General features: G+C 38.2%; 2 protein-coding genes across 6 annotated transcripts in view; both read right to left on the bottom strand.

Annotated features, from left to right (window-relative positions):
* Nucleotides 1-8010, bottom strand: part of LOC129246910 (uncharacterized) — a 35111-nt gene extending 27101 nt beyond the window's left edge. For 2 of the 3 annotated variants that reach the window (XM_054885643.1, XM_054885642.1), the window contains exons 1-2: nucleotides 7707-8010; nucleotides 5681-7386 (exon numbers count right to left, since the gene is read on the bottom strand). In XM_054885643.1, the coding sequence (XP_054741618.1) occupies nucleotides 6617-7386; nucleotides 7707-7938 (1002 nt within the window). In that variant the 5' untranslated portion in view covers nucleotides 7939-8010 and the 3' untranslated portion in view covers nucleotides 5681-6616. Of the gene's footprint in view, nucleotides 1-4921; nucleotides 5408-5680; nucleotides 7387-7706 lie in introns of those variants that run through there. The other variant, XM_054885641.1, reaches the window with a different exon arrangement.
* A 2232-nt stretch (nucleotides 8011-10242) lies between these two features.
* On the bottom strand, nucleotides 10243-12631 carry LOC129248439 (uncharacterized). 3 transcript variants are annotated; one of them, XR_008582619.1, is made up of 3 exons: nucleotides 10860-12631; nucleotides 10596-10755; nucleotides 10243-10517 (listed from the first exon to the last, which is right to left on the bottom strand). XR_008582619.1 is itself a non-coding variant. In XM_054887987.1 (2 exons), the coding sequence occupies exons 1-2, from the start codon at nucleotides 12528-12530 to the stop codon at nucleotides 10660-10662; spliced, it is 1767 nt and encodes a 588-aa protein (XP_054743962.1). In that variant the 5' UTR covers nucleotides 12531-12631; the 3' UTR covers nucleotides 10544-10659. The 3 variants fall into 3 exon arrangements, 1 of the variants encoding a protein (XP_054743962.1); XR_008582618.1 differs by having other exon boundaries at nucleotides 10243-10500; XM_054887987.1 differs by lacking the exon at nucleotides 10243-10517 and having other exon boundaries at nucleotides 10544-10755.
* Between the last annotated feature and the right edge of the window lie 1480 nt (nucleotides 12632-14111).

Here is a 14111-nt window from a genome sequence, read left to right as displayed (position 1 = left end):
AGTACTGCGCATTTATAATGCGTTTCTGAATATACCCTTTAACTTTTTAACTTCCTTTTTTTCTTATTTGCCGTCGGCAATATAAATAAATATAACTCAAGTGCATTCAAACAGCAGAGAAGTGCATGTATCTCCGCAACTTCCAGCAGCAGAAATCGAGAAAGCCGATCGCGCGATATGCAAGTTGGTACAACGAGGACATTGCGGAAACGAATTTGCAGATTTGCCTGCGTCACGTAAGTTCACGAAGAAAAGTTCATTGTAAAGAGTGATCAATTTAGAGGTACTAGATTTTAAATTGAAATAAAGCAACGAAAATTCAAATTAATCAAGCAATCATTATTATTTTTGTGAAGATAAAGACAATCCCTTTCAAAAGTTGGTCTCAACCGCGCCATAATTCAGCCATCCGTAAACACCAATTTTGAATGACTCGTCGGAAGACTTCGGTCGGTATCTCGTAAATAACTTTAGTAAAGTTGGTTTTCTAACCCTCAATCGAAGCTGGTTTGACCAGAAATCAGTTAAGACTTTACATATCCCCACAAATAAAAGCCCAAAGGTGTGATATCAAACGATCTTGGTGGCCAATCCACTGGTCCGAGACCAGAGATAAATTGCTCACCCATAGGCCGCACCAAACGGTCGTTTTCAATGGATGTAATGGCTGTTCTTGAACAGCTTCAGATTGCTCTTCAGCCTAAATACGGTGATTTTGAGGCCCAAAAATAGGCCTCATCGTTGTACATCATAAGGTGGCCTGAGCGCGGAATGGACACTTTTCACAGAGCGTCGATTTTAGTAATACAATTGTACCATTTAGGGATATTTAGGAAGGCGTAGAGAAAAAAGATGGGGCGTATTATTTACTCACGGGGTACTCCGATGAGGATAAGAAGCGGCAATGGTAGCGATTTTATCGGCGCTCAAAGGGAACTGGCATCCACTGAACACCTTCTGCGGTCTATATCCGAACTGCCACAAAACATCATATCGGGTGGATATGCAACTGCCCAGCAAAGCCAAGTTCCAGTGTTGTATCGCTTGATAAGAATAGTTAAATCGCTTCTTAACAAAACCGGAAAGTAGTGCTGTGGGAGCACACATTACGCGTCCTTAAACTGACCTGCCTATATCACATGAGGAAGACGAACCGCTCACGCCGAACCTCTTTGTAATAGGGTAGGTTAATTCTACGGCATTGGCATAGCTCGCTGTTATCCGTTTAAAATATAAAGCCTCATCTTACGAAAAACGTTTGTATTAGATTTGCAGACGTGCCAGGCAACACAATTGTTAAACAACATTCAACAAGCAAAAGTGTAAAATAAACCGGATTAACGTTAAAGTTGCATTTACCTAATACCTAAACAAATTCACAAATTCTTAAATACAGGGTGGCTGATGAAAGCCGCTACCAAAAAAAAATTGAATAACTTTTTTTCTTTTTAAGTTATCTGTTCCATTTTTGTTTTAATTTGCAGATTGATCTTTAAAATTTATTAAAATGGATAACTGGGACACGCAAACAAGAATTGGAATGGATAGTCCGCCGCTATCACGCACTGGAGTCCGTAGTTTTGGTACAGAGAGAGTACAGGCGAATGTTTGGCGGCGATCCCCCGAGCAGATGGACCATAATGAGACTGGTGAATAATTTTGCCGAGCAAGGAACAGTCGCAAGAAGGCCTTATCATCGAAACCCACCAGTTCGGACGGAGGAAACGATCGCTGCTGTAGCTGCAGCTATACAAAGCAATCCAAGGGTTTCAACAAGAAGCTTATCTGCTCAACTAGGTGTCAGCCGACAGTCTTTGCAAACAATAATGCACAAAGATTTAGACTTATTTCCCTACAAAATTCAAATGGTTAACAAACTGAATGCAGCAGACTTGCCGATTCGCTTGGAATTTTGCCAGAAGATCCTGCAAATGGTGGAAGAAGACCAAAACATGTTAAACTGCCTATTCATGTCTGATGAGGCCCATTTCGATTTAAACGGCAATGTGAACAAACAAAATTGTCGAATATGGAGTACTTCTAACCCACAGATACTCCACGAGACGGAATTGCATCCTCTTCGCGTGACAGTGTGGTGTGCGGTTTCTTCACGCTGTATTGTCGGGCCTTATTTTTTTGAAGAAAATGGTCACACCGTTACGGTTACTGGAGACCGTTATTTGAAAATGCTGAAAGAATTTTTCTATCCAGAACTACGCCGAAAGAGAATTCCTTTCAACTCTGTGTGGTTTCAACAAGATGGGGCAACGTCTCACATAGCCCAGACTGTTATGACAGAGTTGCGACGAAAATTTCCCAATAAACTGATTTCAAGAAACTCCGAATTTCGTTGGCCCCCCAGGTCGCCTGACCTTACTGCACCTGACTTTTTCTTGTGGGGTTTATGTAAACAAGAAGTTTATAAAACAAAGCCAACAAATTTGGCTACTGAACACCAGGTCTATAAATATGGCGGCAAAGGCCCTAACATCTGCCGCACACGCTCTGCATACAGAATTCTGGAACGTAATAAACAAAAATCAAAACAAAGAAAAAATAAACAGAAGTTGGTGTAGCATTAGATTGATAGCAACGAAAATGCGGAGTACAAACATACCAATACCGGCCAAACCCATAGAACAGATCACAGCACATTCAAAATTAATGATTGACATCTCCTTAAGTAGACAAAAAAAAAAACAACACCAACGCAATCATCTACCAACAAGCATTTCTAGAATACAAAAATAGGCACGCTCCAGATATAACCATATATACAGACGGTTCCCTGCTCGACGAAACAGCAACATACGCAGTAGTCGAACAAAACTCTAAGGATGAATACAATGTCGTTCACGAATCACTATTACCACCTAATACTGGAATTCACAACGCGGAACTGGCAGCCATACGATTTGCAGCACACCATGCAGCAACAAAACATAATTGTGCACTAATATGCACCGACAGCCTCAGCGTAGCTGTATCTCTTCTTAATGAAAACAGCGAGCAGTTCACATATCTTACAAATGGTCTGCCAGGCCAAGCAAACATTACAGTGTTATGGATACCAGGTCACTCAGGGATAAAGGGAAACGAGCTAGCCGATGATGCCTCCAAAAATGCCAGGAAGTTGCCGTTAATATCAGAAGTTCCATGTTTAAGAACGATTATCACAAATTATTACAAAAAATACGTCCAAGAGAATGAAAATCAAAAATGGTCTCTATCAGAATCCTTTTTGAACAAACACAACACTGGCATCGACCGACCCAAATACAATCCAAACTTATCCAGAACAGATTGCATAATCATGGCTCGCATGAGAGTTGGCGTAACAAAGTTCTCATCCCAACATTACTTTCAACAGTCAAGGCCATTAGAATGCGCATGGTGCTCAACCATCCTCAGCGTTGAACACATACTCAAACAGTGTCCAGTATCAGGAGACCAAAACATCAATCTAACAAAAGCCCTAGACTGTAGCCAGGAAAGTGCTATGAAAATCCTTAAAGACGCTCTTAGTGTACATAACTTACTTCATGAAGTGTAAATCAGTTTTCCTTGAGGCAATATGGCCTTAGTTGCCCAGCCCCAACATATACTTTATAAATTTATTTATATAAAGTATAGAATAAATAAATAAATAAATAAATAAATAAATAAATAAAACAATACATTCGGGCAACAATTGCGGCTATTGCTGTCGCAACTCTCAAAGCAGCAATGAACAACTTTTTACTAAGATGCCGCACTTGTGTCAACGAGCATGAGGGGCATTTAAATTCAATTATTTTTAAAACTAATTAGTTAAGCTACATTTAATAAAATTTAATGACCTTCAACTTGAAAAAAAAAATAAATGAATTCCATACACTAAAAAAAAAAGTTATTTGAGTTTCTTAATGTAGCAAAATTCATTAGCCACCCTGTATTAAAATTTATATATCAAATAATTATTGCGATATTGCAAACTGCAGGCCAATTTCCAAATTATCTGCTGTATCTAAACTTTTTGAATGTGTTGTTAAAGACAAGTTGTATCTATTTTAGCGTTAAAGTCTGATTAGTCCTTGACAGAATGGTTTTGTAGTTGAGCATTTGATAGTTGTAGTTTGTAGCCTTTGATAAACTCCCTTAATATCTCTTATCACATCAATTATACATATTTTGCTTCGTTCGATGCAATAAAAGATTTAGGGGTTTTCTTTGATACAAATCTTAATTTTATAACGCACTTAAATTTTGCCGTTTCCAATTCACTTGCTATGTTCGCTTTTGTTAGAAGTCACTCATCGCACCTCACTGACCCTTATATTCCTAAGATATTATATTATACTCTGCGTTTGTTCGGTCCAAATTAGATTATTCTGCTTTTTTTTTGGAGATCTTATCATGCAGTCCATATAAATCGAGTGGAGAGGGTTCAAAAAATGTATGTGCGTTACGCATTGCATTCAATCAATTTCTCAGACCCGAAACCAGCATACGAGTCCCCCTGTCGTTTGATGAGTCTCTTTCCATTAAGCGACAGAGGTACTTTTCAGTGACTTTACTTTTTATCCTTGATCTCATTAAAGGCAAAATTGACTGCCCGGTCCTTCTAGAAAGAATACAGTTTCATGTTCCTTGCAGAAATTTTCGCTGTTGAAGGATTTTTCGAGTTGATTTTAGTCGGGCATTATATAGTGTCAATTAGAACGTCAGACAATTATGTATCCACCCTTTTGGATTTAGACTTTTCTAGGGCCAAACAACTATTTCAAATGCAATTAAAAAATTACTTTCTGTGTAAGAAATCAAAATAATACCTAATATATTTGTTATTTTAGTTTCATAATTATTAAATTCGTTAAAATTCAATTGTAACTTGTATATATTTTTAGCAATTTAATGGTTTCTTATGTTGATAATCTAATTTTACTATGTACACTTTTTTATTTTAAATATTGTTAATTTGTAATTTAATTCTGAATATATATCTTAAATGTCTGTTCTGAATTTTGTTAAACATTAATGAATAAATAAATAAATAAATTATATACTACTTCATAGAAAACACCTAAAAAGCTGTACAAGTAAATTATAAAAAAAAAAGTTCTTGACGCTTAATGATTCACACCTTTGGGCACAATGTTGTAGGTATGAATGTGCGCTGGATTCCCTGAGCTTTTTTAGCGAATAGCCATATTGTTGGTGTGGCAAGTGCGCGCTGTCCCATGTGTGCCATATGCCATCTTGCTGTGTCTATGAAAATATTAATTTGATTTGTTTCTAACACAAATCAGGCTGGAATTGGCAAATTAGCAAATTTATTTATTATTTAAATTTATGCTAATGCCCATTACTGAAATGTATTGTAATATTTTTTTATTTATTTTTATTATTGTCATGAGATAAAAATTTCCTGAAATGAAATAAAAAATAAATAGAAACAAATTAAATAACTGTATATAATAAAAAAATGGTTTTTAAGCTCGAATTGCGAAATTGACTCCCATTCAATGACAACTTCTCACACGACTTCGATATTGACATCGATTACGTCAATGTAATTTACCTGATTTTTTAAACACTTCTCAATCCATCACCATTAAATGCAAAGCCAAGTGTTTTAAAAATCTCGGCAGAGATAAATAAATACATATATAAACCATAATAAAAAGCTGGTTTCACTTACCCTAAGGAACTGTGCACCCCCCGTCACTGTTGATAGTTACGATTTCGAGGTTGTAAGACACTTCGTGTATCTAGGAACCAGCCAATGTCAGCCATGAAATCCAACGGAGAATATCTCTTGCCAGCAAATGCTACTTTGGATTAAGTAGGTAATTGAGTAGTAAAGTCCTCTCTCGACGAACACAACTAGCACTCTACAAGGCTCTCATCATGCCTATCCTAACGTATGGCGAAGAAGCTTGGACGATGACAATATCTGATAAGGGGTCCCTTGTAGTGTTTGAGAGAACGTTTCTGAGGAAGATTTTCAGACCTTTACACGGTCGGTGAGTATCGCACGCGATGAAACAATGGGCCATATGAGCTTTACGACGACATAAATTGAGCGCAGCGAATAAAAATCCAACCGCTTCACTTGCTGGGTCTTATCATCCGAATGGGTACAAACGTTCCGGCTCTAAAAGTATTCGATGCGGTATCAGCTGGTGGTAGCAGAGGAAGAGGAAGGTCTCCTCTGCGTAGGCCTCATTTGGTACGTCCAACTGGCGCCGGTAAGCACGAGAAAGAAATGACTAGCGCGCTTTGTTAAACTCGGCCAAAATCGCGTTAATCAAGAAGAAGTCGAAGGAACCGGACTTCTCATTTTGTTGGACCCTGGCCTACAACATACGGCAACTTTTTTAATTTATGTTCACACTTCTGACACCTAACTTGGTTTTTTTCTTGTCGTAATAGCCATTTTGCATATTCGAAAAGAAGTACTTATATTAAACAGTCGCGTGGCTTTATGCGATGATCTTAACACTCGTCAGATATTGCAATTGGGGTTTTTGCTTTATAATTGGCAACATTACATTGCGAGTACTACCAGTATGGGCATATTTTGCGAAAAGCGGACGGTAACATATCACCTGCATGCGACACCCTGAATTCAGGTTCACAAGTCTGACGATTTGTCAGGTAAACAAAACCCTAAAACGTCACGCATAAAAGAATATGCTTTAGTGGATATATAGTTTAATTGTTGTGCTAATGCCTTTTCGTCCTCATTATACCAATCTTTTTCGGTACTGACAATCATTTCCGCAAAAGTGACTGCATCGCTGCTACAACTTTCTCCCGCAATTATCGCACGTTTCAACAAATCTGAATATTTATTTTTAAGGTCATTATTTTCCTTTTCAAGTTCTTCTATTCGTTTATTTAATTTAGCCGTGTTGCTTTGATAGGGAGTAGACTGAGCAAATCCTTCGGTAGGGCTTGTGGATTCAAATTCCCGGCAGATCTCAAACCTATAACTAACCTGACTTTTTTCCTCTAATGTGGAACATTTTTCAAACTCTTCTAGATCCAAATCTTCTTCCTTAGCTACCGTACTATATGTTTCGGTGATGGGTGGGCTAACCCAATCAGAGCCAGCACTAGCTGACCGACTCCTATTAACTGGATCTAATCTTAAACAAGGAAAAGCCCCTTTCAAAAGTTTATATTTTGTTACTAATCTGGGTTCAAAATGGCGTTGACAAATAAAAACCCTGTCAGTTTTTGACACTTTCACGTTGCAAGCCAAAGCCCAACGATTACGAGCATCTTCGTTCCTAGGAAACGCATACAGAATAGCTTTCTCCTTGGAAACGCAGCTCTCAATACAGCAGCTCCGTTTCTTTTTTTTCTCTGTCCACATGTTTGGGGGATCATCATCGTACCCTAATGAAAAATTGTTGTTTTATTCTTACAAAAAATATTTGTCTCTTACATTTATAGCAATTACTAAAGATCGCATATATGTACATACATATATACAATCAAATCAGATCTATTAAAGGTGGCAGCAGTAGGCCAACTGATTTGTTTTTTTCGTTCGCCGTGTCCATTCGGATGTCACCACAAATTGTTTGAAATAAATAAATCACTTCTCTGTTTTCTATTTTGACATGAAATTCTAATTTAATCCAACATCCATGCACACGAACATCAGCTTATGCATGTACATATATGCAGACGCAATAGCAAATATATTTACTTACCCAAGTTACGGGTGGGAATTGCTCCTTTTTTTAGATATTTTGGACCCACAGCGTTATCCTCGAAATGCTTAATACATAGAAATGCATTATGCACCGGCATGTGCTCTGAAGGCGGGATCCTCAAATTGTCCCTCCACAATTGCAATAATCGCGCATCTTTCGGGAAAGAGAAATAACGAACATTCACATCACTTAAACAACCGCGAGCGCGACACCTGGTAGCTTTTGGCATTTTTTTTTAAATAATTCAAGCCTTTTCTTCCTTTTAAATTAATTCGTATTTCGCACACTCGTAATCGACACAATTTTCTCTCCGCATTCAAATTCAGTTCGATTGCATACGCACAATCAAGGCGAATTGAGTACTGAAGCAAGGCGAATTGAATATTGGAGGGGGCGTCTTCCCAAAAGAGTTCTTAATATTGCAATCCTTTATAATAAAACAAGGTGAAATAACAAAACAAACAAACAAAAGAATTTCTACTTACATCCGCTATTATTTTATATTTTTGATAAAGAAAGCCAAATCTGGCAAAGGTAGTGATACTGTTGCTGTTTCTATTCATGTTGAAGGGGTAAGTGAAAATGAAATGTTAGTGTTAAAGTACGTTCACATATGCATTAATCCTCTATAAATCCACCAAATTAATCAACCCGTTCACATATGGCAGATTTATTGCAAAATTGACAATCAACTGTCAATACTGCGTTGAGAGGTTTCTCTTCATAGAAATTATTTTGGTGGAACATTTCGGTGTTTTTGGTTTTTTTAATTATTATTAACGATATGAAGAAAATACAACGAGGAGGAAAGCTAAATTTATTTATTTTACTTCATAAAGGTTTACATAACAATAAAATTATTATACAAACTAAAAGTAGTGCAGCGCTAGCATCGGAGGCTTTCGGCTGGAAAAGCTAAATTAATTGCGCAATTGGCTGCTAATAATATACAGTTGGAGGAAATCCATAAGCGACGTTCACTGAGGTTATAAAAAATTATGGCAACAATACATGCGAAATTTTATATTACATTTTATAATAAGAGGACAAAACGTTTATGGACACGCGCTTTTTTCTGTAAAATGAATCCGTAATTAATAATATTTAACAAATATTTTTTTAGAATTATGTTGAGAGACCTGTTTCCTTTGCCGGCATCCATTTCGTTTAGTTTTTATTTTGATGTTTCCCCTTACATTCGTAATAATAATTATCGATAACACAGAAAAGACAGGGTTGTATGTTAAAAAGTATCGTTATCATCTAGGATTATTTTATAATCTCAGATTATGGGAGAAAAATTTTTTATGGGATCGCGCTTTTTAATTACGAATTTTGAGTTAAGCGCGAAAAAGTAGATCATCTACTTACATATATGTGAATGTATTATTAGTCTGTCTTTTAGACGTAAAAAAAATATAATTTTAATAAAAATATTTTTATTTTCCAGTGCTGAAACTGCTAGCAAAGTTGTAGTAAAACGAAAGTTTAAGGAGAAGTAGCTTCATATCTTCAATTGGCTGAAATAAACTAATGTCAATGCATGACTAATAATTTAAGTCCATGATTCAAGGGAAATGGGCCGGGTGCTACCGCCCAATATGCCTGCTAGACACACCAGGAAAGTTACTTGAGACAATCGTCTGCAACTTACGTCATTCGCTGAAGACAAGAGTATTATTCTCTCCCATTCAACAATAGACGTTTTTAAAGTGCATTGTAGACCTAGCATCAGAAGCTATTGAGAATAAAAGATGGTGCGATGAGAAAAAGAGTACTGCGCAGTAGCACCTTTAGACAACAAAAAAGAATTAGACTTTCATAAAATTAAATGCACCACGCTATATCATCAGAATAGTTCAGAGCTACTTTACGGATCGTAACTTATATTTACAAAGCTTAGCAGGCGTACCTCAAGGATCCAAAGTAGGCCTTCCCGACGGCTTCCCACACTGTCCACTGACCATGTTATGTTCGACGGTTATGTCCCCGCTATACTAAGGAGAAAACATTAGGTTCACAAGTTTTAGTCGATTCATAATTGATCTAAGGATTATTCCGGTAACAAGAACCGACTGTCGTGGGAACAAAGTATTTAGTACGCAGGTGCAGCGGTATAACAGTACTCATGGGTGTTCCTTCTTGACCGATATCACACCAAAACCCAAGAAAGTCTATAACAATCGTTTCTGATAGTGGAACAAATCTCGCTTCTGTAAAATTAAAAATTTTTCAGTCAGTGCTAATATCACAAATACTCAGCTGTGTATAATCTAGCAAACAACAGCCAAGCAGAGTGCATCCTACACACAAACCGTGTTTCAATGGTCAATGATTGGGATCCTAAAGAATGATAGATTACAAGGTTTGGTCCTACGAAGCAAAACTGTAAAAGTAACTTCTGCTACCACGTCAGAAGGGATTCGGCAACAGAATTGTTCCCGCTCATGCACACGTTTTCTTATTCTCTCTTCAAATCAGTCGTGGTTCAGATCATAAACAAAATGCGAATCTTTTTTGCTCGTTTTATGAAGAAATATATAAAATATTGCAATTTTTGAATATAACGAAAAAAGGGTAATAAAAACCAATTTGCAAAGCAACAAATAGAATTATTTAAAAAATAAAGATGAAGATGAGAAAGAAATAATTTCACGCCTATATTAGAATGTCTTGCACCAAGTTGCGAATAACTCCTTGATAAAGTTCATCAGATTGTTCCAAAGCTTGAAAGCTACTATTTTCTGTTCTATACTTCCACAATAGGTATTTTGGCTTGGCCGAGCTCCGCCTGCAGAAAAAAAATACCTTATACTTTTTTAATAAACAGTTAATTATACTCAAAACTAGTTTAGTATTTATTTTCCATATTTACAATAACAATACCTATATGTACACATATTTCTATAAGTGTTAAGCAACACATGAGCATCACAAAATCGTTTAGCGTTTACACTTTTATTGATTGAGCCTTGGGAACATCATCGGCCTCGACATTGGATAACAAATATTCTAAATTATTTTCGTCATAGTCATCTGCTGCCAACTACATATAAAGAAACAGAATTTAAAAAAAGATTGTATTGCCCATATATACATATACATATAAGAATAAATGCTTTTTCATACTTCAAATTTGTAACTACTTACGGTTGTAACCTTGTATCCCATCGCTTTTAATAAACGAATCTTAAGTCGCATTAGCCCAACGGGAGATTTGCTAAATTTCAGCTCTTGGTCTTCGGAAAGAAATTCAACAAACATCTTTGAATTAGCTGGTTCCTTATAACTCACTAATATGCTAGGTATATTTATGCCATTAATAGGACAAACAAGTTTAGCAAAATCAACAATAGGGGATTCGCCAATTTTGTTTGTTATTTTCTCCAAATCGCTACGGTTCTTTAGTAAATACGACGGTGCGGGTGTATCGAAGTTTTGTAATGTAGGTGTTTTCAAATTTTTAAACCTCCACGTCGGTTCCTCTATGGCAATACATGTAAGAAGAACTTGAAAACGACTTTCGACTTTAGGCAGATCCTTTTGGTAATTCTTATTACTAAATTGTGATCGCAATTTTATGCTCACAGCTGCCTCAATTAGATCGAACGACTTGTGTCCTAATATCCACAACGAAAGACAGCTTTCCACCAATTGGTCCACAAAATATCTAAACTCGTTCTGATCTACTTTATCCAGGAGGATTAACTCAATCCGTTTAAGATCACTTGCTGGTATTTTGCAGTTAAGTTGTGCGCAACACCATAAAAATTTAGCAAGATCTTTGCCACGCATGTGCTCACTAACCATATCGAACTTTTGCGATGGGACCAGGCGTCGTAAACAATGTTTCACCAATGGTTCAATAGTGCATTGCTCATCCCAAAGATTATCGGCAAAATAGGCAAACAAATGAGTACAGCCACGGGTTTGTAGCTTTGCAATGATATCTTCACTACAGTACTCTTTCAAATATTCAAAAACTTCTTCCGAATATACGCGCTGTAGACGCAATGCTTTGACTAAAGTTACTAGAAGTGCGTCGTTGCTGGGTTCATTGGGGGAGAGTTTAAGTACTTCTTCTATTAAGCGTTGGTTATATGCATTGCTTTCTATACGAGTAGATGTTTTGAAAGCGGCATTGGCAACCATAACCAAATCTAGTGTACTTAATACAGGAAGATATGAATCTAAACGCGTATTTAGCAATTTATGAAATAATTCGCCATTTTGTGCTCCACGGTTTTTCTCTAAACCCAAATAGAAGCATATTTGAACAAATCGTTCCTTAGATAAGTTCTCGGAAATTTCCTTTGCCAGTATACGCTCCATCGCCGCGTTATAAAAATCAATTCGGACTATCCAATTAGGCATGAGATAGAGGAAGGCATATAAAGTTCTTAATATGGTGTCAAGATCCATTTTAGGAAGTAATTTTATTGCTGTGGCATCCAACTCATTCAATAAAGTGGCGTATTTATTAGGATCAGCGCTGGGTCGATATGTGAATGCAAAAACAATTAATGCTGGTAATTGGTCTGGTGATATTCCAGTCAATTCCTTCTGCAAGTAGCGCGTGTCAGTTATAGGAAAATAATCGGCATACCTTATCACAGTGGGAACAATTGGAACATGGTTTTGCAATTCCAACGCAACATGCTTCGCGAAACGTGTGAGTAAAGTACCGGCCTCATCGGAGGTTTCTTGCAAGATGTGTCGTGCCGTAAAAGAGGCTAACCGATGTACAACTCTTTCGATCTGAGAGACCTGGCGTTCTTTTAACAAAGATACGCATTTTGAACGTAGGAATGTGTTTATCATAATTAATAAAACCTTATTTTTTCTGTTTTATGTAATTCCGTAAATAACTTAACAAACCGAACACGCGCAAGAAGTAACTTTGGGCGAATTCATTTTAAGGATTCGCTCTGAAGTCATATGTTGCACAGGGCAACCCAAAGAAATGTTTTTATAAATAGTTTTTAACACAGACCTTCACTTGCATAAAATACTAACATGCTCGAAGAGAGATCAAGATCTTACTCGTGCAGCCAAATAAATTGTACGAATTATGTTTTCTGTATATGACAGACAAAGCAACAAAGCCTCGGATGAGAACTTCCAACACTGATGACGACCCCTGCAAACGAAATAAGGAATACGATTTGAGGGCATGCACCTGGAATGTCCGGTCCCTTAATGGGGAAGGTGCCTCTGCCCGGCTGGTTGATGTCCTCGTAAGAGCAAAGGCTGACATCACTGCCATCCAAGAGATGCGATGGACGGGGCAAGGCAAGAAAACCATAGGACCTTGCGACGTCTACTACAGCTGCCATGTAAAGGAGCGCAAATTCGGTGTCGGATTTGTTGTGGGAGAGAGACGTCGTCGCCAAGTACTGTCGTTCACTCCGGTGGACGAGCGTCTCGCAATAATCCGCATCAAAGCACGTTTTTTTAACATATCGCTAATTTGCGCCCACGCCCCGACGGAAGAGAAGGACGATGCGACCAAAGATTCCTTCTATGAGCGCTTGGAGCGTTCGTATGAGCACTGCCCCCGCCACGACATAAAAATCGTGATTGGCGACTTCAACGCCAGGGTGGGCAAGGAAGGAATTTTTGGTCCCACAGTCGGAAAATTCAGCCTGCACAACGAAACATCCGGTAACGGACAGAGGCTGATCGACTTCGCCGGGGCCCGAAACATGGTAGTCTGCAGCACCAGATTCCAGCATAAAAAAATCCACCAAGCTACCTCGCTGTCCCCTGATCGAAAAACGCGAAACCAGATCGATCATGTTGTGATAGATGGAAGACACGCTTCTAGTGTATTAGATGTACGCACGATCCGAGGACCCAACATCGACTCGGATCATTACCTTGTTGCAGCCAAGCTGCGCACACGCCTCTGTGCAGCAAAAAACGTACATCTACCTACGCAAAGAATGTTCGACATCGAAAAGCTGCAATCCCAACAGACAGCCAGAAGATTCGCCACTCGACTCTCACTCCTGCTCTCAGAGAGTACTTCCCAACAAACCGGCATGCACGAGCAATGGAGCAACATTTCTCGTTCCCTACGTACCGCCGCCGAAGAAGAAATCGGATTCCGGCGAGCCCGAAAAAACAATTGGTACGACGAGGAATGTCATGCTGCCGCAGAAAGAAAGGATGCCGCCTATAGAGCTACGCTGCGATCGGGCGCAACGCGAGCCATGTGGGATCGCTACAGAGAGCTGAAAAAGGAAGAGAGACGTATTATCCGACAGAAGAAACGAGAGGCCGAAATACGTGAGTGCGAGGAGCTTGAGATGCTGGCCAACAGGAACAACGCCCGAAAATTCTACCAGAAAGTTCGGCGGCTTACAGAAGGTTTTAAGACCGGGGCGTTTTCCTGTAAGA

The sequence above is a fragment of the Anastrepha obliqua genome, chromosome 5 (genome assembly GCF_027943255.1).
Source record: "Anastrepha obliqua isolate idAnaObli1 chromosome 5, idAnaObli1_1.0, whole genome shotgun sequence".
In the NCBI taxonomy this organism is placed as follows: domain Eukaryota; kingdom Metazoa; phylum Arthropoda; class Insecta; order Diptera; family Tephritidae; genus Anastrepha; species Anastrepha obliqua.
Note: the sequence above shows the minus strand (reverse complement) of the source record. Positions and strands in the feature narration are given on the sequence as shown.